The 26,999-nt window shown below is 36.0% G+C and overlaps 1 protein-coding gene across 1 annotated transcript; it reads left to right on the top strand.

The window, feature by feature from the left end:
* Positions 1-21: 21 nt before the first annotated feature.
* LOC138335942 (phospholipid-transporting ATPase ABCA3-like) lies at positions 22-24,998 on the top strand. The gene is made up of 19 exons (XM_069285148.1): positions 22-849; positions 5,716-5,961; positions 11,318-11,571; positions 11,986-12,223; positions 13,119-13,292; positions 14,546-14,727; positions 14,889-15,020; positions 15,538-15,667; positions 16,019-16,173; positions 16,576-16,731; positions 17,480-17,690; positions 18,115-18,364; positions 18,647-18,837; positions 19,725-20,714; positions 21,045-21,266; positions 22,090-22,592; positions 23,132-23,319; positions 23,515-23,685; positions 24,061-24,998. Exons 1-19 carry the CDS (start codon positions 543-545, stop codon positions 24,491-24,493), a joined length of 5,133 nt encoding a protein of 1,710 aa, XP_069141249.1. The 5' UTR covers positions 22-542; the 3' UTR covers positions 24,494-24,998.
* The last annotated feature ends 2,001 nt before the right edge of the window (positions 24,999-26,999 follow it).

The following is a 26,999-nucleotide window of genomic DNA, read 5'->3' as shown; positions in this document are numbered from 1 at the left end:
CCCAAAAATAGCCAAGTACTATATGTATTGTTATTGGGTTTACTAATTGTAGTTGGGATTTAACTCGGCCGGTTCAATGTATTCGGCGAATTGTTAGGTTCCTTTACTAAAAATCTAAAGCTAAAGCTCCAAACTTATACATATAGTACACATGTACCTACCATTGTGTAATTTAAAGCACACGTGTGATCACGGATCGATTACTGACGTATCGACACGCTCGGGTAATCATGGTTCGTACTAAATCCTAACCTTACGGCATGTTATATATACCCGGACACGCCACCAAGTTCATATTCTCTTGGAACTCCAGCAACAGCAGTACGATCAATACCTGGAGCTGAACAAAAGTGTTTGAGACCGGTTATCTGAAATACATTTGTATTGTAGAGTCCACACGTACTGAGTATTCTTCATAGCAACAGTAACACTCGATTCGTGGTAGCGGTACAGGAAACACGGCAACATTATTCACAGACTAGATATATTCAGTTACTATGGACGCTATTTAGCTCGAAAGTGACTTCCGGTAAAAAGACGGTATGGGGTTGTTAATGCAGTTTGGACTTCTGTTATGGAAAAATGTCACTGTTTCGCGAAGGAGAACTTGTGCTACGGTGTTCGAGATTGTTTTACCAGTGGCGTTCGCTCTGCTTATGTTGGTCATACGGTTTCTTACTTCTACAACAAACCACACTACAGCGTTCACATGGGACCCATTTTCAGTGGACGAGGTCGGCCTGGCCATACCATCCACGGCCCGGACAAATGTCTACTACTCCCCCACCTCAACGGCAACCACAAATGTCATGAACAACGTGATCACTGCGTTAGGTAGCAACGCTACAGGTATTTATTATCGGCATTATGACGTTAATTACCGTGGGGCATATGGTCAAATTACAATTGTAATATCGTCACATGTTTGTAACACTTAATTGACACACATATATATATACCTTATAAATGGCACCTACCTTTTATGTAAAAGTATTAACATGTACCTATATACCCTACATTTAACACGTACAGTGTATATTCAAATTGAAACGAAAGCTTGCATTTGTATCAATATAAAAGAACTCCTCTATATAAGGTAGATCTAGATCTGTTTAAAGGGTTGGTCTGTATTGGATTTGACAATGTTGTATTTGAAACATAGGTTCCTGAATAAGGAATGATTATGTACTGCCTGATACAACTGGCCTAAGGGAGTTCGAACTGATATGTTCATAAAAAGTATACGGAAAGTGAAAGTAAGCGAATTGAAAAACAGTTAATTTAACGTAATATATATTGACGACTTAATTATAATAATATCCTTTTCATTACCATAAATAATTAATATGGGTAATCATACATTTCATTTCATCTCGATTTAAAAGACCTAGTCACGGACGAGTGACGACTTACATAAATATTTAGGTACACGTGTTAAGTATAAAAGGAGTAAGTTTATACTGTTTTCTTTTAAAATGTACTTTGAGTATTGATACAAGAAATATCGTAAAGCTGGTTTATGCGGGTTAACATTTTCTCCGATTTTAAATCAGAAGGGAAAATTGAATTTTTAATAGCTCATCACACAACCAAATGGACGTGTTATACCTTGATACGTACCTCATCACACAACCAGGTGGACATTTTATACCTTGATACATACCTCATCACACAACCAGGTGGACATTTCATACCTTGATACGTACCTCATCACACAACCAGGTGGACATTTTATACCTTGATACAAACCTCATCACACAACCAGGTGGACATTTTATACCTTGATACAAACCTCATCACACAACCAGGTGGACATTTTATACCTTGATACAAACCTCATCACACAACCAGGTGGACATTTTATACCTTGATACATACCTCATCACACAACCATGTGGACATTTATACATACTATCATACCTTGATACTACACAGTGACATTCTATACACACACACCCAGGTGGACATTTTATACTGATACAACTCATCACACAACAGGTGAATTTATACTTGATACACCTCATCACACAACCAGGTGGACATTTTATACCTTGATACAAACCTCATCACACAACAACAGGTGGACATTTTATACCTTGATACATACCTCATCACACAAACAGGTGGACATTTTATACTTGATACATACTCATCACCAACCAGGTGGACATTTTATACCTTGATACAAACCTCATCACACAACCAGGTGGACATTTTATACCTTGATACAAACCTCATCACACAACCAGGTGGACATTTCATACCTTGATACATACCTCATCACACAACCAGGTGGACATTTTATACCTTGATACATACCTCATCACACAACCAGGTGGACATTTTATACCTTGATACATACCTCATCACACAACCAGGTGGACATTTTATACCTTGATACATACCTCATCACACAACCAGGTGGACATTTTATACCTTGATACATACCTCATCACACAACCAGGTGGACATTTTATACCTTGATACATACCTCATCACACAACCAGGTGGACATTTTATATCTTGATACATACCTCATCACACAACCAGGTGGACATTTCATACCTTGATACGTACCTCATCACACAACCAGGTGGACATTTTATACCTTGATACGTAACCTCATCACACACAACCAGGTGGACATTTTATATACCTTGATACTACCTCATCACACAACCAGGTGGACATTTTATACCTTGATACAAACCTCATCACACAACCAGGTGGACATTTTATACCTTGATACAAACCTCATCACACAACCAGGTGGACATTTTATATCTTGATACAAACCTCATCACACTACCAGATGGACATTTTATATCTTGATACAAACCTCATCACACAAACCAGGTGGACATTTTATACCTTGATAACCTCATCACACAAGTGACTTTATACTTGATAATACCTCATCACACAACCAGGTGGACATTTTATACCTTGATACAACTACCTCATCACACAACCAGGTGGACATTTTATATCTTGATACATACCTCATCACACAACCAGTGGACATTTTATACCTTGATACTACCTCATCACACAACCAGGTGGACATTTTATATCCTTGATACAAACCTCATCACACAACCAGGTGGACATTTTATACCTTGATACGTACCTCATCACACAACCAGGTGGACATTTCATACCTTGATACGTACCTCATCACACAACCAGGTGGACATTTTATACCTTGATACAAACCTCATCACACAACCAGGTGGACATTTTATACCTGATACAAACCTCATCACACAACCAGGTGGACATTTTATATCTTGATACATACCTCATCACACACAACCAGGTGGACATTTTATACCTTGATACGTACCTCATCACACAACCAGGTGGACATTTTATACCTTGATACAAACCTCATCACACTACCAGATGGACATTTTATATCTTGATACAAACCTCATCACACAACCAGGTGGACATTTTATACCTTGATACAAACCTCATCACACAACCAGGTGGACATTTTATACCTTGATACAAACCTCATCACACAACCAGGTGGACATTTTATACCTTGATACAAACCTCATCACACAACCAGGTGGACATTTTATACCTTGATACAAACCTCATCACACAACCAGGTGGACATTTTATACCTTGATACATACCTCATCACACAACCAGGTGGACATTTTATACCTTGATACATACCTCATCACACAACCAGGTGGACATTTTATACCTTGATACATACCTCATCACACAACCAGGTGGACATTTTATACCTTGATACATACCTCATCACACAACCAGGTGGACATTTTTTATACCTTGATACATACCTCATCACACAACCAGGTGGACATTTTATACCTTGATACAAACCTCATCACACAACATGTGACATTTTATACCTTGATACAAACCTCATCACACAACCAGGTGGACATTTTATACCTTGATACAACCTCATCACACAACCAGGTGGACATTTTATACCTTGATACAAACCTCATCACACAACCAGGTGGACATTTTATACCTTGATACAAACCTCATCACACAACCAGGTGGACATTTTATACCTTGATACAACCTCATCACACAACCAGGTGGACATTTATACCTTGATACAACCTCATCACACAACCAGTGGACATTTTTACCTTGATACAAACCTCATCACACAACCAGTACATTTTATACCTTGATACAACCTCATCACACAACCAGGTGGACATTTTATACCTTGATAATACCTCATCACACAAACAGGTGGACATTTTATACTTGATACAAACCTCATCACACAACCAGGTGGACATTTTATACCTGATACATACCTCATCACACAACCAGGTGGACATTTTATACCTGATACATACCTCATCACACAACCAGGTGGACATTTTATACTTGATAACTCATCACACACCAGTGGACATTTTATACTTGATACATACCTCATCACACAACAGTGGACATTTATACCTGATACATACCTCATCACACAACCAGGTGGACATTTTATACCTGGATACATACCTCATCACACAACCAGGTGGACATTTTATACCTTGATACAAACCTCATCACACAACCAGGTGGAATTTTTACATACCTATGATACATACAACCCATCACACAACCAGGTGGTCATTTACTATTTATATCTTGATACATACCTCATCACACAACCAGGTGGACATTTTATACCTAATTTTAAAACAAAAATATTCAATAGACATATAAATAACATTATTTCCTTTCGCAGAAGGACTCGCACACAAATTTCCATATTTAAATAGTTTATTCTTATTTTGAGCACAAACTTTCTATACCTTGATACATACCTCATCAAACAGGCATGGGTGAACATCAAAAGAAAATCATAATAGGATTGTCTGTTATATCTTCTTCAAAAAGACTTTATTTATCAAATTTCCTTTGCCAAAGTATACATATTTATGCACATCAAAGAGTTGCCAAGAAACGGAATGATATGGAAAAAAAACGTACTCATTATCTTTTGTGGTATACCTGTATCATCTTTACCTATACGATAAAGTAATATCATCATTTAGCTCATATATCATAATAATAGAAATGTAGATGTATATATATATAATATTCCTCATCAGACGTATACAATTACAAAGGTCGAGTGGAATGAAAAAGGCTTGGTCAGGTTAATTTATGTTTTATGTACTATATAAACAGCTATAACTATCAAATGACATTCAGTATATCGCAACTACCAGTATGGATAGAGCTTGCAGCCAATTAATGTTCGCTAGCTCAGCGATGTAAAGTTAGACAGTTATTTGATACTTTCTCATCCTCAATACTCCAGAGGTTATTATTACTGTCGTTATATCCACCCCTGGACTATGTCATAACTGAAGGCAACATCGATATCTCACATAGGTAATTTCAGCTGATTTTGTCATACATCTACCCCTGGAAAATTCGATTTGTCAAGATTCTCGCCGTACCCTATAGCGGAACCAACCAAATGAGGATAATTTAAGTGGTGAATTTATTCACGAAACTGCTGTAAATGAAGATGAAGGTGACATAAAAGAGAAGCAGGCGAAGTAGTGCATGTGTGTATTAGTACATGCTCAATAAAATATATCCTCAACATCTATCTTTACTTAGGTTCTCTAGGATCATGATAACGTACAAATTATCCATGTCCTTACCTCTGTAATATCCAATCTTTGTTTTCCACAGTAACCGGCTATACCTCGTCCACTCTGTTACGGAACGCTTACGATCTGAACTCCGCGTCGGTGTGGGCAGCAATCGAATTCGATGAGTCGGCCGACTACACGTCCAGTCTCCCTAACCACGTGACCTACTCCTTGAGAGTGGCACTCAACGAAAAAGCAGACGACAAAAAATGGTTCACTGATCGTTCTTATCAGTTCTTTCAGGCACCAGGTTATAGAAACAACTTTTCCACGGCAGGGGAACCATGTAAGTGAAAAGTCAAACTGTTCTTTAATATAAATGTTTATTTTTCAGTATATAAAAAAGCATTTCATGGAAAAAGTATATTTCATCGGTGATGCCTACAACTTCAAAATGTTTACTGTAGACCACTTTATTTTAGTGAGATACAAATGTCCGCGTAGCTTATGAGATAGTTCGAATCTGAATTCAAATTTTACGCGAATACATATGTATTTATTTATAAATGCACTAATTTTAGTATGTTGTATATGAATGCACTAATCTTAGTATATTGTATATTAATGCATTAATCCTAGTATATTGTATATGAATGCACTAATGTTAGAGCGAAGACGCGAAATAATGTTTACGAGAAAATGAGTTGATTTACAGTAATTCAAATGATTTATTTCTTCAGCATTTAATATACAACATTTTATAAAGAAGCATATGACCTTACATGCTTATACCTGTTCATAATTTTGTAAATCTAGTTATAAGAAATTAGACTATGATCGTAGATCATCGTAGTGGAACGGAATTACAAATCAGATTGATAATTTATATTGCCAATAGAACATTATGATCGAGGAATGGTTTATATTTCAATAATTTAGCTACCCACACTTAAAACACTACGTCTGCTTCTCGTTCTTATCTTTTTTATGCTCCTTTACAAAAGAGTTCCAAACATCGATAATAAATGCGGCATGAGGCTATTTCAGTAGGTCAATTAGCGAAAAGAAGCAAACAATCACTTTTAACATCTTCACCCATTCATTTACACAACATGTTACCAGAATGTTAGATATATATCGGTCGGAAGTTCATACTAAATGTTTGGCTAGGTCTGTGCAATTTAATCCGGAAGGAGCTACAGTATTTGCCTCCGTTTTTCCGTCTGAACTTCTGGACATTGGTTACTAATGGTATGCTTGTTAACGATTTATTATTTACTCAACCTAAATTGACAGAATGTTTTCAATTTCTAACAATAATCTGTAATTTGTCACATATTTCCGATGCCATAAATTAAACGTGTGCAGTCTTTTTAACTTTGTGCTTTGGTCAAAAAAAAAAAAATACTTCTAGGAAACCAAAAAGCTAAATTACTTATGTTTTTTTTCTTCTTTTTTTTTCAAAAACTTGAATTATAAAACAAAGCATTCAGGTAATATTCATAGCCCTCAGTTTGACTTCTATTAAACTATAAATTCACTTGAAGCCACTTGAAAAGTTGATACATATTGGATTTGTATTATTACAATTGACATAAATGGTTGGTTGAATCCATGTGAAAAGTGATTGGTACATATATTCAATTGATATTATTACAGATGAAATGTATGATTGGTCGAATACGTGTGAAAAGTGATTGATACATATTTAATTTGTGTTATTACGGTTGCCATGTATGGTTGTTTGATTCTATTGCGAAATGGCTGTCGTAATTGTGAATTGTTGTTCCCTTGATAAAAACAAGAGTTTTTTTATAGGGCTTGATACTGCGTCCAGTAGTTATATAAAGCGACTGGATCTATCGTACCCTTGTATAATAAAACTCGAGAGTCCGGGTCGATTAAATCCTTTTTGTGTAAATATCCAAAGACAAATATTGTAGATCGTGTCGGCGTATGTATTTTACCTGTCTGGACATACAATAAAGTGTAGTGGTATCCCACTTAGTTCTATAACTGAAAATTATTGACATTGTGATATTGAATGGATTCCGTGACAAGTTTATTTTTACCTACTAAAATTATTGACATTGTGATATTGAATGGATTCCGTGACAAGTTTATTTTTACCTACTCCACTGTGAATTTTAGACTACGTATGTCATCAAATTCATCAGTCTGACTTCATTTAAACATGTTTCGTTTTAAAACGTTCGCCGAAATGATTTATATCGACTTACTGATATTTAATGTCTAAACTTTCTGACTGAAATCCTTGTTATATGTGACTTCGTTGATATTACCCCGCTCCCATTAGTGATATCTACAGCGAGTTAATCTCCGATGAGGACGCTTAATGTAATTTACCAGCTGGTTCTAATTCCTATAATAAATTAATTGTTTTAACTGCCCATATACCCTTTTTATTAGGTCATTTTGTTTTGATTTGTTCTTCGATTGTACACCTTTGGTATCATGTCAAAATATTATCAAACCAGGACGTCTATAGGATATTTGCAATATTTAAGTTGTGAATAATATAGCACTTTTTCTAAGAAATATAATGAAATTGTTTAAAATTGAACATTATAGACAGATTAATTGTATACCAAATATGTCTTTTATTAACATAATTTTATATGTATTAGTGACTCAATACGACTCTGGAAATATTTCAATCTATCGATTTACATAGAAGTAAAATACCACGGCGATACAGCTGTTACAGAACACAAGTGACGTACAATGCTGACTTACGAACGTCATTGATGTATTGAAGGAAATTCTACGTAAACAGTCTAAACATAACAGGCGGATTAATTTATATATTTAATATTTCAGGATTGTAGTGATGGTATTACTTGTACTTAAATATAATGGAATTGGATGATTTTATATTATATAAACGTAATGGGCTGGAGTAGGAGTACTATGTCTCTGAGAACGATTATGCTTGTGTGCCACGAATTGTTCTAAGGCGGACATCAAATATATTCGGCTAACCTTTAACCTCAACATTGTTCAGAGACGTACGAGTCACTTATTTATAGTTTACAAGGGCGTATTGCGAAAACTATCTTTACATAAGAGGTCATGCTTTAGAATAAGACAGAGTATACTTAGATGAAGGGAAGCGGACTAGTAACGAGAGTATACTTGGTTGCGAGTTGGTATGACTTTGAGGGTAAATGATTTGAAGCCTTTTATGGGCTACTTATAGATAGGAATGGGTTGATTATAGATTTTAAGCTAAAAATAAAGTGTTCCTGGACAAGTGACTCAGTTGTTGATTTAAGTCCTATTGAGCAGTGTATAAAAGGGGAGTTTATTAGTATTTGAACTTTTGTTTGTAAGAGTAAATAACGTTAGGCTTGGATAATCTATCTTTGCACTTAAGCGAATACTTCTAGTCTTACCTAAGCTTTATAAAGAAGATTTCTGGTGATTAAAGTCTTCAATCATAATCTGGATTGTGAAAACATGACAGATAGCAATTCGATTGATCTTCAAAGACAACCCAATATTGGCTTGTACTCAAAACTAACCAATCAGACAACATACTCGGTTGCTATAGCCAGGCTGGAACTCTCGTGTGGTAGCTTAAGTCATACTAATGTTGTTAATTACAGCCCATGATGGATCTGCCAAGATCGATATTGATTTCTCTTGTTGCTTCGTGCTTTGTAATATAACACAAATTTGGATTGTGTTTAGCAATTAATGAATAATTGAGTTTTAAATATTTTGTGTGGCCTTAAGCTTTAATGAACATACCAACTATTCAAATATCTCCCTAAAGTGAACTTCATCACACATACGTCAGTCCGGAGGATATTACTTAACGTTAGCTATTTGATATTGAACTATTTTGGTTATCCCAATGTCAGTTTTCCTTTGCTTCAACTATTGAATGTTGTGTTTCTATTAATTATATTAGCATGTTTGCCATTGCCAGTAGTCGGTAGAAATCAAAGCTATTTGAATCTCTGAGATCTTTAAACCAATGTCTATGTAATTTCCGTGTGTGTTTTCATAATTGATAGACAAATATACTAATATGCATTATTTATACAACAGAAACCGAATGAAATACTTCCTTTTGACCATATTTCGTGTTAGGAAGCTTTGATAAAAACAATTGGGTGAAATAAAAAGATAAACATATTTCGTGGTATTGTGATATATGATTGTATGTCAAACCACGAACAGCAGCCAGCTAAAAATGATATAGTTTATATAGTTTATATTTTGTGTATTCTTTGTTTTGTATTGATCAAGAGGTCGCGGTGGCCAAGTGGTTAAGATGTCCCGACATATTACCACAAGCCCTCCATCTCTGGGATGCAGGTTCGAATCCCATATGGGGCAGTTGCCAGATACTGACCTTTGGTCGGTGATTTTTCTCCGGCTACTCCGGCCTTCCTCCACTAACAAGCCTTACACGTCCTTACATGACCCTAGCTGTTAAAAGGACCTTAAGATAATAAAGACCAAATGCCTTAATCAATAAAATGGATTTTACCATTTACTTTTAACCTAGTTCCTATCACTATGTGTACATTTTATATTCAAAATAGTCGCCTTCATCATGCAGATTATAAGGCCATGTACAATTGGCATGGTTGTATATGTATACAAATATAGTGTGTGGGCAAATCCACAGCTTCACATTCGGATTATGTGATAAAACCTATTTGTGTAGAACATCGAATTTCTTACACAAAGCCGGCGATATGAAGGTGACATACATGTACTATTAGATTTAGGTTGGAATATTTATACTATCAAACTGGGTACAGATTCTTAAATGTCCATAACTGTTAATATGACGCTAAACCCTACAAACCAAATACAACAAATGCGGTTTCAACATTTTCAACATCCGCAACCATTAAAAACGCGAAACAATAACCCAGTGAGTTCATATTCTAGGCTATTGACATGGTGAAAATAATACGACAATAAATACATCATTTTAACTGCTTACCAAACTATATAGGTATGTTTATTTCAGACTACAATGGCTATTTAAGATGTATCGTTGCACTGCTTTTATTACACTATATATGTAGTTGTTTTAGGCTCAGCTATTTGAATAAATATACACTTTTCTTATATGACATCAATTTTGCAGACCACTATGGCAACTTATAGGCCCTTAAATCACTGACGATTCATAGTCAGATGAACTGACTTTTCAGTACAGTTTGACCTCCAACACTTATTTCTGTAAAAACTATATGAGAAAACCAGTCAAAACATATGGCATATTATACCGAGTTACCTGCCCTTGTGGGTAGGTATTTATTGGGAAATCGTCAATCGTATTTTGTAGAGAATACCGCATGAGCTTTGCTGACAAAATAATGACGCATAATATACCTACCAACCTGCATGGGAGGTAACTCTGTAATATGCAAAATCGAGTACCGAGTAACTAATTTCAAACTGGGTACAGACCTCTATTTTTGGGTTGCAATTTCGAATCCCATGTAGAGCACTTGCTAGGTACTGGCCGCTGGGTTTTTCCAGGTACTCTGTCTTTCTTCCACCAACAAACCTGTCACGTCCTTAGATGACCATTGCTAATGGACGTTAAATTATTAAAACCAAAGTCAATCTTTTTGACTGACCTATTTTAACACTGACCTACTCTAACACTGACCTACTTTAGCACCGACCTATATTTGTCATTATTTCAGACTACTACCAGACAGGATTTCTGGCGCTCCAGTACGCTATTGACAAAGCGATAATAGATGTGAAGGCCCCAACTAACACCCTGGGTACCACCTACACACTCCAACTGAAGAAGATGGCCTACCCTACATTTGTGGAGGACGATCTTACAGCCACACTGGCCGCCATTTTGCCATTGTTTCTTATGTTGTCATTTATTGTCACTGTGTTTACCTCAACTAAAAATATCGTCCTCGAAAAGGAAACCAAACTTAAGGTAATGACATACATTGGCTGGCTTTCGGCTTTACATTGATTAACTGTAAACATGTGAATGCATCGGGATTATATTTTGATTCTTATACAAATAACATCGTTCATAGAGGACAGACGATTTAATTGAAAAGATGTGATATCTGATCGTACTCGATATTGCTACACTACGCTATAATTGGATATATGTGTAGCAAATCGTGTTGCAATCAACCATGGGTTTCTAACGATGTGTTAAAAAAATCTTCAATGTTTCTATGGCACGTATAATTAAAAATATTTTTAATTTGTACACATTAATAATTATCTGATAAAAATAAAGACATTTCTTTTCCAATTACCTCAAACATACTAAACATTGTTTAGGTCTATTTTACTGCGTAATACAGATAAAAGAACTTAGTTTTTCGGTTTACAGGAGTCGATGAAGTTGATGGGAATGAGTCCGACAATGTATTGGCTATCCTGGTTTGTGAAACTCTTCATTTATCTGTTTGTGATCAGTTTCGTGTTCGCTCTACTGTTTGGAGTCAATGCTGGAAACAATGGAAGTGTCCTACAGTCATCCCAGCCTTCACTTATATTCATCTTCCTTCTTCTCTTTGGTATCTCGATCATTGCATTTTGCTTCATGATGTCAACGATATTCAAGAAAGGTAACATGAATTCACAAAGCATCTATTTTCAGAATGATTCTGATAATTGACAAAATTTTATCAATTCCATCTTTAAACCTTTCCGAAACGGCTTTTAATTTTTGAAATAGGAATGTAAAACGAGATCAATAATTTTGTAGAGTCGCAGAAGTTATTAACTATACGTTTACTAGCACACTTATCATCACCTTCAGAACTGTTTAATTAGAATAAATAAAATGTCAATTTTCATAACGCGGGTCGTTTTATGTTTCCCGCCGTCGCCCTAAATGCCGCGCGGTAGTTGAATATCACTGCGCCAGACGGCAAAACAGCGAAATGAATCTCCACTGTTATCGTATATTAGACAGGAAATATTGCATATGTTTGGTGTTGTAACCTCATCTTAAGCCATCGATATATATTTTCTTTTGTTATTAATGTTTTAAAGAAACATTTAAATTTTGCTCTGGAAAGGTAGTGGGCCTTTAAAGGAACAAAAAAAAAATAACAAAAAACATGATGCAAGGCTTTGCACAAGCGAAACTAACACGATGTGGCATATTTGGAAAATCTTTCTCTAAGGAAGGATTATGGTCGTATATATGTCCTAGAAATATGAGCTAACACAAATATTGATATTAAAATATGATTTTGATATAATTATTTGTCTCATTATGAGTTATACTTACCTTAAGTTAGCGGTCGTATTTAACATGCATATAAATACAATTAAAATTCTTCTTACGGTTTTGCAAAATGAAATTAATATAGTAATTTACCATATCGTATAGCTGTTTATTTTCGCGTGTCGAAAATTTCGCAATTTGGACCAAAACGTAGGTAAATTATTTAAGTAGTTCAACAATTGAACAAGAATTCATTGTCATTGAAGCCCATAACATTTGCTTTGTAGCTACATCTGCGGCCTTCGCGGCAGGGATAATCTACTTCCTGTTCTACATGCCTCAGTTCTTCCTGGCTCGGAACTACGATACCTTGGGCAAAGGGGAGAAGGTGGCCATCTCCCTCCTCAATCTAATGGCCATGGCATTTGGTGTTACCACCATCACGTTGTACGAAGGCACAGGTAACCGTTGCATATTTCTTCAATTCAATCAAAACATTTCCAATTGAAATTGAAAGATAGTAAATGAGATGTGTATTGCAGCATTGCTGTATAGCATGATATTTTAGTTGCATAGTAACGTTCGTGGTGCTCGTGCTTGATATGCAATCACGGATATTATAAGACTCTTTCATATGTGGATATGAAGGATAGGGATATTCTACCCGAGGGTCACAAAATGTAGTAAAACCCGAGGCTTGCCGAGGGTTTTGCAACTTTTTGTGATCCCGAGGGTAGAATATCCCTATCCTTCATATCCACTTATGAAAGAGTATTTTTCTTTCATACCACGACGTTTTACTGCAATTTTACAACTATAATATCCCGCCATTTTGAAAAAATTCGAAGAAATCCACGACTGGAAGTCAATTTCCATACATGAAAAATTACGTGATATTTTCAACACAAATTCCGTTGCTTGCATCTTTTATAGTAAAACCAGTCAATTTTGTGAAAAAAATGTTAAAATTTTACCGAGGAAATAGAGATTTTGTTGACGCCGTGACGTCACGAGGCTTTATTGCATGGGTAGCCATGCAATACAGACTCAGGCGACATGAGTGTATTGCCCTAGACCAGCCAGTATTACACGTGTAGGTATGAAAGAATATATAATCGTTCTCGTTTTATGTGTCTTGATAAAGGGGCAGACCGCCTCGAAAATTTGACATTTGTTTTTGTCCACATGGTTTTAATTACTTCTTTGTCCCATATTTGCCATTTGAAGTAATTCGTATACTACAGACTTACGTTTGATGGAATCCCGTGTCATCTGGAAAATCCTGTTCATATTACTTCTTTGACCCTAAATATATAGATATAACGCCATCCTAAAGGAATATGATTTGTATGCGATTGTGGTCGTGGTTGCATTGACTAACCGCGAATAGTTATCTCTATTCTATGAAAAATCCAAACCACGAAACAAAACACCCACAAATATTTCTTATGCAGTAATCTGTTTCTATGAAGTGTACGGTAATGTTGCCGTCTAAAACGATGTTGGCACCATACAAAAAGTTATGTTTATGTACCTGATATGTAAGTAAGGGCATATCTTAATCTCGTCTAGTCACGTCAGACTTAAGCTTTCATAGGTAGGATGGGAGAGGAATTGTTTGTTTTATAGATACAAGTAGCTTCGGTTCTGGTAACAGTTGTGACTGTGCGCTTTCAGTAGGTCTCTAGTGCAATCAGTTCTATTATGTTTGAAGGTGCTGGTGCCCAATGGACCAACTTCTACGAGCCTGCAACTGTTGATGATAATTTTTCCCTGGGGGATGCCATGGGCATGCTTCTACTGGATAGTATCATCTACTTTTTGGTGGCTTGGTATATGGAGAATATCCGCCCTGGTGATTTTGGAATTCCGAAACCATTTTACTTTCCTTTTACGGTAAGTCAATTTACATATTTTGCCGTGGACCTGCATTTTTACATTTCTTTGAGTCTTTTAGAGCATTCGGCGGAATTGAGCATATGCTTTGGTGTTAACAAACGTATGACCCTTCATCTCAAGCTTAATAACATGAAATATTATTTCCTTGCGCTCAACAGAAAAGCTATTGGTGTGGCGTTTCGACAGAGGCGGAGCTGCTCCAAGTCTCTTTTGATCATACGGACACGGAGAAATTCGAACCTGACCCACCTGATTTGCATGCTGGAATAAACATCAGTCATCTTCGAAAGGTATGTGTTTATTTATGCCAAAATAGGATTATTTAATTGAGAGCGTTGTTAACAATCTTATTTAAAGGAAGTTCTTTATAATTAGTTACCTACTGAGTTTGATTCCAGAATATCCATATGATATCCTAGAAGAAGACTTGTATATGAGGTGTCTGTTGCGCAATTCTTCATAAAAAACATTTTGAAAAGAAAAAAAGATATATTCATGTGATAATTCTCTAATAACAATAAATATAAACCACGTGTAAAAAAACGTGCTCCATTAAATCGCTATCAGACAAAATATATTTTTAAAAAATTATTATAATAAAAACATACATTACATTATTTGATAAGTAAGATAGGCTAGCCAGAACTAGTGGATCTCTGTAGACTACTTTCTGACTATAATGTTGAACCAATTATACGATGGCAACAAAAAATCAATCTGCAAGTAAAAATGAAAACTGACAGCATTTTGTTTGTATTTTGTTCAATAGTATTGTTTTGAGGATGACATTGAAATGCACATTTTCAGGAATTCGGCTCAGGGAAGAATAAGAAAGTAGCAGTAGCTGATACGTCCCTTAACATGTATGAGAATCAAATAACGGTGTTACTGGGTCACAATGGCGCAGGCAAGACTACTACCATGTCAATGATTACAGGTATGTTACACACATCCTAAAGAAAGTAATTACATGTATCGTGAACTCTGGTGGAACGTGTACTGTAATGTAAACCATTTTATATTTAAGAAATTTGAAAATTTTCTTATTTCCGTGAGAGAACAGGAAAACATCAAGACATATGCACCTCGTATGTTTAGGTTCAGTCCTTCTCACATACACACATGCCTTCTAAATGAATCTTGTAAACTGGAAATGCATGTATCCTCCATATTTGTTATGCATTACTTGTTTAGGCATTATTTTGATGGTCTTCTTGCGATTTCAAATATTTCTACATTACCAAAGGCACTGTAACGTTTGACTTATAAATTGTGCTTACCATTTTAGGTTTTATACCGCCCACCAGTGGAACAGCTATCATTAATGGCAGTGATATCCGAAAGGATATCGAGGGGGTCCGAAAGAGTCTCGGACTTTGTCCACAACACAATATCCTGTATGATAACATGACAGTGGAGGAACACCTCTGGTTTTTTGCTAAGGTTAGCTTAGGTTTTAACATCGTTTTTTCAATATAAGCTCCGGTTTTAACATATCTTTTTTGCAGACCTTAAAGTTAGGGAATGTCGGTGAAACTGGGTCGTACTACACTCAAAGTTTTCCAATTGATCCAGCCCCTATATAGAAAAAAAAAAATTCAACAAACGGTAAAGGAGGTTGATATTCTAAGCAGGTGTTCATTTCGTTACTTTCGTTACTTTATTGTAGTGTACATTATTGTTTATGTATTTTGAGAACGATAAAAATAATCAAGCACCGCGAAATGGTTCCATTCAAGATAATGAGGTAAAGTGTACATTGATGTAAAGGCCGCCTTATCACTTAAAACAGAAAAAGTTCCCTGAGGAATATATTTTGAAATAAATTTCTCGATTATGTTTCAGTTGAAGGGATGCCCAGCTGACCAAGTGAAAAAGGAGATTGATGATATCATCCAAGTAATGGGAATAGAAGCCAAAAGACACAGATTATCGGCAACATTATCAGGTGGACAAAAAAGGAAGCTTTCCGTCGGCATAGCACTAATCGGCAATTCTAAGGTAACACCTTGTTCCAAACTGTGAACTAATATTGTATATGGTATGCATTTGTTAGTGGCACAAATATATAATTTTGAGCACTGTAAAAGACCTAAAGATGATATCGGTATTCTGAAAATGTCATGTTAAACTTCAACAGCTCTTCATAAGTACTCGACTGTTGAAACATGTAGATGTTTGTGACATGACAATAATGTTGAATAAATACATACTTGTATCATTTGTTATAGAAAAGCATTCTAGCTTTTATTTGGAGTCTATACTGATCTGTTTTTATTAATTCGACGATACTATTTAATTACGAATTTATTTATACTTGTTTTCGTCATTACATTCCGGAAAAAAACTATCGAACTTTAAAACATTGCACTCCGATTAATATAAGAGACTATACATATATATACGTACAGTGTTGTCGACATCAAAGTACAGTAAAGCAAGGTTATAACGAACTCCTAACTAACCAAACACCGTCTCTATATAAGCATTGTTCGCTATACACTTAATACCAATATGTTATGGAAACCTTGAAGGGAGATAGAAAAAGTACTATGTTGTACCAATAAAGTCATTGTAAACGTGTTTGTTATATATATGTTTTAGTGTAATGAGGCGTGACTGTTTTAATACAAGTATATATATCATGTTTCAGGTAAAATCAACATGACATAATCTCACTTATTAGTTTTTAGTATTTTGAATAACAATATTGACCCTCAAACCTTAATTAATTATCTTTGTGAAACAGGTAGTAATACTTGACGAACCAACCTCGGGAATGGATCCGGCCGCTCGCAGGGAGACATGGGAAATTCTACGAAAATACAAAGAAGGTCGAACTCTTCTTCTATCGACTCACTTCATGGATGAAGCTGATCTTCTTGGGGACCGGATCGCCATCATGTCAGACGGGGTTATCAAGTGCTGTGGAACGTCTCTGTTCCTGAAGAAGGCATACGGTAAGTGCAGTGCAGCCTTCATCTTTAAGCGTATTTTTGTTTCATTACTAGCTGAAAGTGTGATCATATCCACAAAATTAACATATTTGCATCTTAATGCAGTTTCGATAAGTTTATGTTATTGTTTTTTAAACCATTATAATAATAATCTTGCTGGTTGTACGACTGCTAAATACATATCCAGCTCAAATGTCGTTCGTTTCTGAACATATGTGCTGCGCTATTATTTTGAAAGCGAACGTTTTTTGTGTTATGAATGCCTTGTGTAGGATAACTATAAAAGTAAGATAAGAAATATGCAAAGAAGAGATGGATTTCAATTATGATAAAGTCAAAATAGAGAGAATGGTGATTAGGGAAAATACAATTACTTCCATGCCAAGGAACATCATTTGCATAGTTGTTTATTTATATTATATTACAGGAGCCGGCTACCATTTAGTCACTGTCAAGACAAAGAGCTGTGACGTATCAAAGGTAGCAGGCCTCATTCAAAGTCACATCCCTAGGGCATTCGTGGAAAGTGACATTAGTGCAGAGTTATCGTTCCTGCTTCCGTTCGACGAGTCCGCGAAGTTCGTGAAATTATTCGAAGAATTAGAGGCTAAATTGTCGTCACTTGGACTCAGCAGCTTTGGTATCAGTGCAACCACCATGGAAGAAGTGTTTCTCAAGTAAGCACTGTAAATCCAATTCGCTGTAAATCTCTACTTCTCTACCGATTAATCTGTTAACAAGCATGCTCCATCAGCTGAGTGACAGAGACCTATTTTTTTACTATGTACAAATAACCACACCGACCTGCTCCTTTTACAAAACAAACGACACGTATGCAAAATAATAATAATAATAATAATACAAGTAAATAGAGTTGACCCAATAGATTGTAACTGGTAATTCGCAAAAACAGTAGAAATCTTATATAATCAACAAATGCATCGTCTTGTGATTCATAGGGTTGGCGAAGGTTCCAGCAACGAAGACGACGATGACGATGATAATGATTCGAATGACAAAGCTGGACTTCTTGAAAAGCAGAATGGTGTGAGACCAGGTGTCATAAACAACGCGTTTCTTATCGAAGAAAAGACAAACGGGGATCCTAGTGGGATGCAGGGTGGAATGATGGAACCGGGAACGTCGAAAGGTACAGGGTATAACTGTAGACGTTATGTATACACATTTTAGCGCAAAATTGCGAAGTCAAATATAGGTAATTGCGTTCCCATAGCTTTCTAATTATACGGTTTCTATAGCAACCATTGAAAGTAAGTAATGGCGTTGTTGATTACAGAGCCTTGTCGATAATTAGATTATAATCTGACGAATTAATCTATAGTCGTGAGAATTGTCTCTGGTGATTGTTCAGCTGTGTTTGCTGTGTTTATATATGGGTTTTCTTTGACGTGTTCGATCCATTACTGGTAAAGGTCAAATGATTATTCCAACGTCGTGATTTTCATAATAATTTTGGTTCATTATCAACTAGTTTTTTTCAACTGTATTAATACATTGAGTTATTTAATAGTACAGTAAAACTCGAATATAACGCACTCGATTACAACGAATGTTTGAATAACTAAATAAAAACCAATACTTGACTTTAGCATTATATCATATTAATGATATAACTGTTTTTGTACTGGGGCCGCGGTGACAGTTATTAAGGTGTCCCGACATATCACCACAACCAATTCACCTCTCGGTGGCAAGTTCGAATCCCAGGTGATGCTGTTGCAAGGTACTGATCGCTGATCAGAGTTTTTTCTGCGGGTACTCCACCAACAAACCTGACACATCCTTACATGACACTACAACATTACAAAGAACATATCAACCATCTTCAGCAACCCTCTTTGAACGTTTGTTATTACTATCTATATAACGAAGTACTTTTCATATCCCTTCATCTCAATTCAATTGAAATTTCATTCTAATGTATCATTTTAAAACAAAACAAAAAATATAGATACTCTTATACGTTTATCCTGGATACGTGGCAATCAACCATTAACCAATTTTAATGTCTTACAGGGTCGTCGGTGTCAAAGAAGAACACTGGCATGAAATGGGCTATCCAACAGTTCCACGGCATGTTTGTGAAGAAGGCCATCCATAGCTGGAGAAACAGAATCGTATCCATAGTGCAACTCTCACTGCCCGTTATATTTGTTATTTTGGCCTTGACTGTTGACCAAACTGCCCCAACAAACGACGACGAACCGGCCTTGACTCTGAGTCTGACGCAATTTGGAACAAGCGCAGTCGCTATCTACACGGATGGGACATCGCCGACAACGGCCTCGACCAGAATCGCCAATCTGTACAGGGATATATTGTCAGGTTTCCAGAGAGAAGATATAGGAACAACGTCTTTCGATACGTACGCGGTCGACAAGGCTAACAGTATAGGCATAGATACCTTTAGTAACCGATACATAGTCGGGGGCGACTTCGACCAGTCCAACACCTTCACAGCTTACTTCAATGGAGAGCCCTATCACTCCATCGCTATATCCTTGAGTATTATGACTAATACAATGCTCCAAGAATTTGCTGGCACTGGTCACCAAATAACTACCATCAACCACCCCTTGCCGCTGACACTTGCCGAGAAGAATGAGAGTGTGGTTGTAACTGCCCTAGCGACAGGCTTCGTACTGGCATTCCTTGTGCTATTCGGAATGGCTTTCTTGTCTACCAGTTTTATTCTTTTCCTAATTAAGGAACGTTCCACGGGGGCCAAACATCTACAAAAAGTCAGTGGAGTTGGATCGTTGACCTACTGGCTGTCAAACTACTGTTGGGATATCATCAACTACATGATTCCAGTTCTGCTTATCCTTGTGGTGTTTGCAGCTTTCCAGACACCTGCTTACGTCAACGACAACCGCCTAGGCATTGTGTTTCTTCTTTTCTTCATATATGGGCTCTGCTGCCTCCCGTTCGTATATCTGCTTCATTATCCGTTCAACGTTCCTTCTACAGGAATGGCTACGATCAGCATCATGAACATTTTATCGGGTAACTATGAATATTAATATGAGACTTTCCCAGAAGAGTAAATTAGCTATTATTTATTGGCAAGCCTGTTTAAGCGGATATCCATGAAAATGACATGGTCAGATCAAAACTGAAGTGCATGTTTTTATACTAATGTGTATATTATCTCCCCTTGTATCATACAGTAAACACATTTGAGATATGTTATATCCATCTAGCATGACTAAATAGTCACAACGTTTGCGAGATAGAGATTACAAGTATAGAAGAAACTTCGTGACTAATTAAATCTCCACAAAACGAGCCGTAAGCAAATTTATCGCACAGAATTCTTTTTTTACCTCGTTACAGGTTTGGCCACTCTACTTACTGTATTCGTACTACAAATTCCTGCCTTGGGGGCGGAGGAAGTAGGCGACGGACTAGATTGGTTTTTCACTATCTTCATACCGCACTATTGTCTCGGACAAGGACTGAACAACATCTACAACAACTACGCCAACCTGAAGACTTGTCAGGATATCAACTACGAGGTGTTGTGTGCCATCAACAACACACTTTCCTGCTGTTCAGGTTGGTTTTAGTCTTCAAACACGAAATAAACATTCTTATTATAGCGATAGTTTTATTTTAGCGATTACGTATTGTCTTTGAAGCGCTATTTCATGTACAGTGCTACTTTTAAAATGGTATTTCCGGTATTGAACCACTGTAACATTATATCCGCGCTAATAAATCATAAATACCATTTTATTCGCGGTTGCGCTACAATAAATCTGCACTAAAATACGTTTATAGTACTGTATTTTAATTCAGGGAAATTATAAACAATGTTAAGTGTAAGGTAACATAAGACCAGTACTCTAACTAATACGTAAAGATTAATCAAATATGTACTGTACTGTAATGTACTGTAAACCAACTAATTTTCGCGTACGATTAAAAAAATAAATCGCCTTGAAAAATTTCGCGTACGATTAAAAAAATAAATCGCCTTGAAAAATTTCAGCTAAATTATAATAAAAAGCTTTATTTTAACTCTAAATCGTGAAACTCAATGGCAGTGAAAAAAATCTCTGACAGGAAATCTCCAAATTAAGTCCCCGCAAAAATTAGTTGCTTTACAGTTTTATATAACCGTAAAATATTTCACGAGATAGATATTTCTGTTTAATGCAACAGAACCTTAAATATTTTTTGCTAATACTAACGTAAATGTTTGCATGACATTTCCCACTAACGTCTGTATATAAAATATACGTAATAGACAGTGGGGTAGAGAGGGGTTACATCAGTTATTGATCATTATTATGTGCCATCGATGTATGTACGTGTATACGAAAACATTGACCTTTATAGCTTTCTAACAATGACTCCTTAAATATCATTTTTGCAGGATGCACAGCAAACTGCTACGAGTTTGATACCAACTACTTCGCTTGGAAGACGCCTGGCATACTGCGATACATAATCTTCATGTTGCTGCAGGCCGTTCTTTTCATATCACTCGTTCTGATGATAGAATATGGTGTCATCAACCGAATCGCCTACAAACTGGCAACTCGGTCGAATGACGTAAACCCCAATGAGGAGGAGCTGATTGAAGGTAGCACAGAGGATAGCGATGTTATGGACGAAAAGAAAAGGATCCAAGACACACCTCTAGATTCACTTATGGAGACAGATGCCTTAATTATAAACAACATTGCTAAATCTTATGGCAGTTTTAGGGCCGTACGAGGGATAAGTGTTGGGGTTGGAAGTCAGGAGTGCTTCGGTCTGCTTGGACAAAATGGTGCAGGAAAAACAACGACGTTTAAGATGATGACTGGCGATGTTTTTGTAAGCAGTGGGAATGCTTATCTAAACAAGTATGACGTCAAGCAACACTTGAATCAGGTTAGTTTGAGTGTTTTAAAAGTATCGAGCATGTTATTATGTGACGTCGAATATAGTCACTACTCTATTCTTACTGCATCACCAGTTATTTTCGTGGTGGGAATGGTATGTTTACGATTTCGCAGGGAATTATTGATGTAGCAAAAATTGAAAGTAAAATAAAATAATGGGTAAGGCATAATGTAGTCTTATATCCAGATCCCGATATTTCATTCGTAACAATTGAAACTTCTCGAATAAATTCTATATCGAAATGTTTTACCCACAATAATAACCGTCTATACAGTTTTGTCGATGCGTTAGTATTATTCACCCTATATTCTGTTTGATAATTCAATTTTATCTGACTTTAAAGGTGACTCATAGGTAAAGAAATTTCAACTGATGTATCCTTACCGAGATCTGATGATTCCGAATATTGTATTATCAGCTACGGCATATATCTCAAATTAATTCTCTAGTTATTGTGTCAGATTTTTTTATTGTCACGAAAATATACAAAATATATTTAAAAGCAACGTTTTGATTTGTCACAAAAGGTTCAGCAGAACCTGGGCTACTGTCCGCAGTTCGATGCCCTGATTGACCAGATGACCGGCCGAGAGACACTGATCATGTATGCCAGACTTCGTGGAGTACCGGAGGACGATATCAAATCTACAGTGAACGACCTGATTGACACAATGATGCTGAGGAAACATGCCGATAAGAACTGTGATGTTTACAGGTAAGGTACCCGATGACGTTATTTCAGAATAGTTGCAAATAAAAGGCATTCAAAATAAGAAAAGTTCACTTTCTCAATTTCACTCGTATATATCCGATAATCCATATGACAACTAACTCCTAACAACCATATACATGTTATATGTAAAAGATAACGTGCCTTTGTTCTAATCATCAATCAAATTGTTTGTGTCAGTGGTGGAAACAAGAGGAAACTAAGCACAGCCATCGCCTTGATAGGAAATCCACCATTTGTATTCCTTGATGAGCCTACGACTGGAATGGATCCAGGAGCTCGACGGAAGCTCTGGAATGTGTTATCGGATGTAAGAGCAAGTGGCAGGACGCTAGTAATGACGTCACATAGGTAAATATATATATGCTGATGTGAATCTTGCATAAAAAATTAACAGAAATTGATTATTTTACTTTTTTTGACACACGGATATTTTTTTACTATTTGAATCAGATCCTTCATTATTTTTTAATTTGTAGTACTGTAAACCAATTAAGTTTCACGTTACTGAATTTCGCGACCAGAAAGGGATTGAAAAAATGAATTGCAAGCAATTTGAACACTAATAAAATTATTATAAATCACAAATTAAATCGCCATATTTTGTGGTACATACCGAAAACGTGAACAGTAAACTGAATACAAATTGTTCTTTGACAAAAAATGATTGACTATATCTAAGTTATACATCACTGTATGAGTTAACCGCTCTTGATACTATTTCAGTATGGAGGAGTGCGATGCGCTTTGTACAAAGATCGTCATCATGGTCAATGGGAAGTTTGTCTGTCTAGGAAGTCCACAACATCTGAAAAACAAATTTGGACAGGGTTACACATTGATAATACGCATAACCGGAAGTGCGGGCGAAATTGTATCATCCACCCCGATCAAAAACTACGTCATGGAAACGTTTCCAATGGCGGAAGTGTTCGGCAATCACCAAGGCTACCTACACTTTCAAATCAAAGATGCCAGTATTCCGTTGGCTAAGGTGTTTGATGCTATGGAAAAGGTGAAGGACCAATTCAATATTGAAGATTATTCCGTAAATCAGACGACGCTAGAACAAGTTTTTCTCGGATTTACGAGAGACCAAACATCGCCATCAAACACTAGCAAATCCAGTGGATGTTGTGGATGTTGTGGATGTTGTTGATTGTGCAAGTAAAAGTCGGTGATCAGATACCATACAACGTGTCACTAACATATAAGAAATATTCTTTATGCCTGTCAATGAGTCTTAGATTTCTGGGACATGTCTGTAGCTTAAGAGTGAGGCGTAGGTTTTGTAGGGGATCGAAAAGAAATGGCCCTTGTGTCTATAAATATGACGTAGATTTCTGACACAGGCCAGCAGCGTTAAAGATGCTCCACCGCCGGAATATAAATGATATTAATCATTTGAACAATTATTGGTGTTTAATCATGTATATATATATGTCTTATTAACACAAAAAATAATATGAAATAATTTATTTTGCCTTTGGTACATGGGCAATTAGTACTTCATTCCATATAGAATATAGTGCCACGGACTTTTTTCGGGATGCAATTAATTATTTTTTTATATTTTGTACCTTAAAGTAAAATTAGAAGCTCAAACTTTTCAATGGTGTTAATGGTGTAAAGTGAGTAACTTTTGTAACTGAACAAAAATACTAAATCGTGAACACCATTTGCCAATCTTTAAAGTACTAAATCGCTCATGCTAATCCTATTTTTTGACACCATTTGTTCGTGTAACCAGCGTTATTGTCGGACAGCAGCATGCTTTATAATTGACCTAATCAGTTAGAACAGGTAACGTTGCTCAGTATTTTGGGACGATTCTATATAGTTAGGTATTGTTATGTAGAGCACCCAGTTGATATTCGACGTTTAGAAGATTCATGAGTCAAATTATAATTTCTAAGGAATCTGAAGAGTCAAAATATGTGACAAATAGACATATGCTTCAAACCCAAGACTCAAATCTGATTCCGGGAGTCAAAAACATACTGTCATGGATCTACTTATATGTATACTCATATTATGTGTGTAAGATAAAAATTTGACAATTTTCTAATTTTGGTGGGCGTATATTTCAGTTACCGTCCAATGATTGTTTTGATGGGCGCAGATTTGAGCTCTGACCAAATACTGTGCTGAGAGAAAATTTGCGATCTCCTCTTATTTGAAGGGAGAAATTTCGCGCATTTGACGATTTCTAACAGGTATAATACATGTAATATGATTATCTCACATTTTTTTCTACATTTTATTAGTAGGTATTTTACTTGATTGCAAACATAGCGAAATCTAATTTCACGCGTATAAAAGCAACTATACAGTGATCAGTATTTTGATTAGCACAATTATCACTTGTATTTAATTATCGTTTATACATTAGCACACATTTTTTATGGAATCAACTAGTTGTTTTACTGATTACATAATCTATCTTTGATTGCATAATTACTCGGGTGGAGAAAAAATACTTCAAGTGATGAATTGTGTTGAAGAGGAATCTTCTATTTATCTCGGATCAAATAATCATATATCGTGTGTATATCCTAGCTCCTATTGAATGATTGGACCTAAGCTGCTCATAATATATCACTAAAGAATTGTGTGGTAGTTACTTGATACTGTATATTACCTTGTCACATATACAGTGTACCCTTGATAACCCACCCACTCGCGTCTCTAACCTTAAACGTCCGGATTGTGTATATTCCGGGCTGCTGGATTCTGTTTACTTAAGTCAGTATTGAAATCCGTTTCTATATATTTTCTTCCGGATTGTGAGATTTTGGGACTATCGGCGACTGGATTACCACGGGTTCATTGTATAGAGTTGCGAGTGATCGAATGTTAGGTGTTTTTTTTTTCGTGTATAAAAAAAAAATTAAACGCCATGACAGTGCTCTCTGGTCGGTCTTCGAAATGTACAAAGCTAGGTTACTATCTAATCCTAGTATTTATATCAGTGGTTTGTTTTGTTTGTTACGCATTGTTACATAGTAATTTATTTTGTTGTTACTGCTTACAAACTTTGATATTCACATATAAGAGTTACATTTTTGAAAGTATATTTCTATATTTAACTCATCCTCGATTCCCCAGTGGTTACTGTCACTGACGTTATAACCACCCTGGAATATGTCATATAGCAAATCTGGAGGCAACATATGATTAGGTCCTTTGATGTATATCAGAAGGTTTGAATAACTGTGTGGGTTTGAAGTTGGGCGTCGCTCTCCTGAAATGCCTGCAGTTTTACTATGACATATTCCATAGATATAACATCAGCTTTAGTGACGGCAGTGTAACTGTGATATATTGTATTTATATACATGAACAAGGTTATATTTCTCAGATTTTATTTTTATTTTAAAAAGTGCATATATTTGATAGATAACAAATTATTCGCGTGTATACAGCAAAGAATTCCCGTCCAGTTATAAATGCTTAACTTACATGTAATGTTTATAATTAATTTACTAGGATAGATACTAAGTACAGTCTGAAAGTACAGATGTCGTGAAACAAATGGAATTCATTTACTCCTATAGATTAGAATTTACATCTCCTAATGTAGTTCTACAGATTTAGATGTCATTTTCTGCCAAAAATGCATTAACAATCGAAAACAAAGCATCGACAATCAATGTGATCATGTT

The sequence above is a fragment of the Argopecten irradians genome, chromosome 12 (genome assembly GCF_041381155.1).
Source record: "Argopecten irradians isolate NY chromosome 12, Ai_NY, whole genome shotgun sequence".
NCBI lineage: Eukaryota > Metazoa > Mollusca > Bivalvia > Pectinida > Pectinidae > Argopecten > Argopecten irradians.
This window is presented reverse-complemented; position numbering and strand designations above follow the sequence as displayed.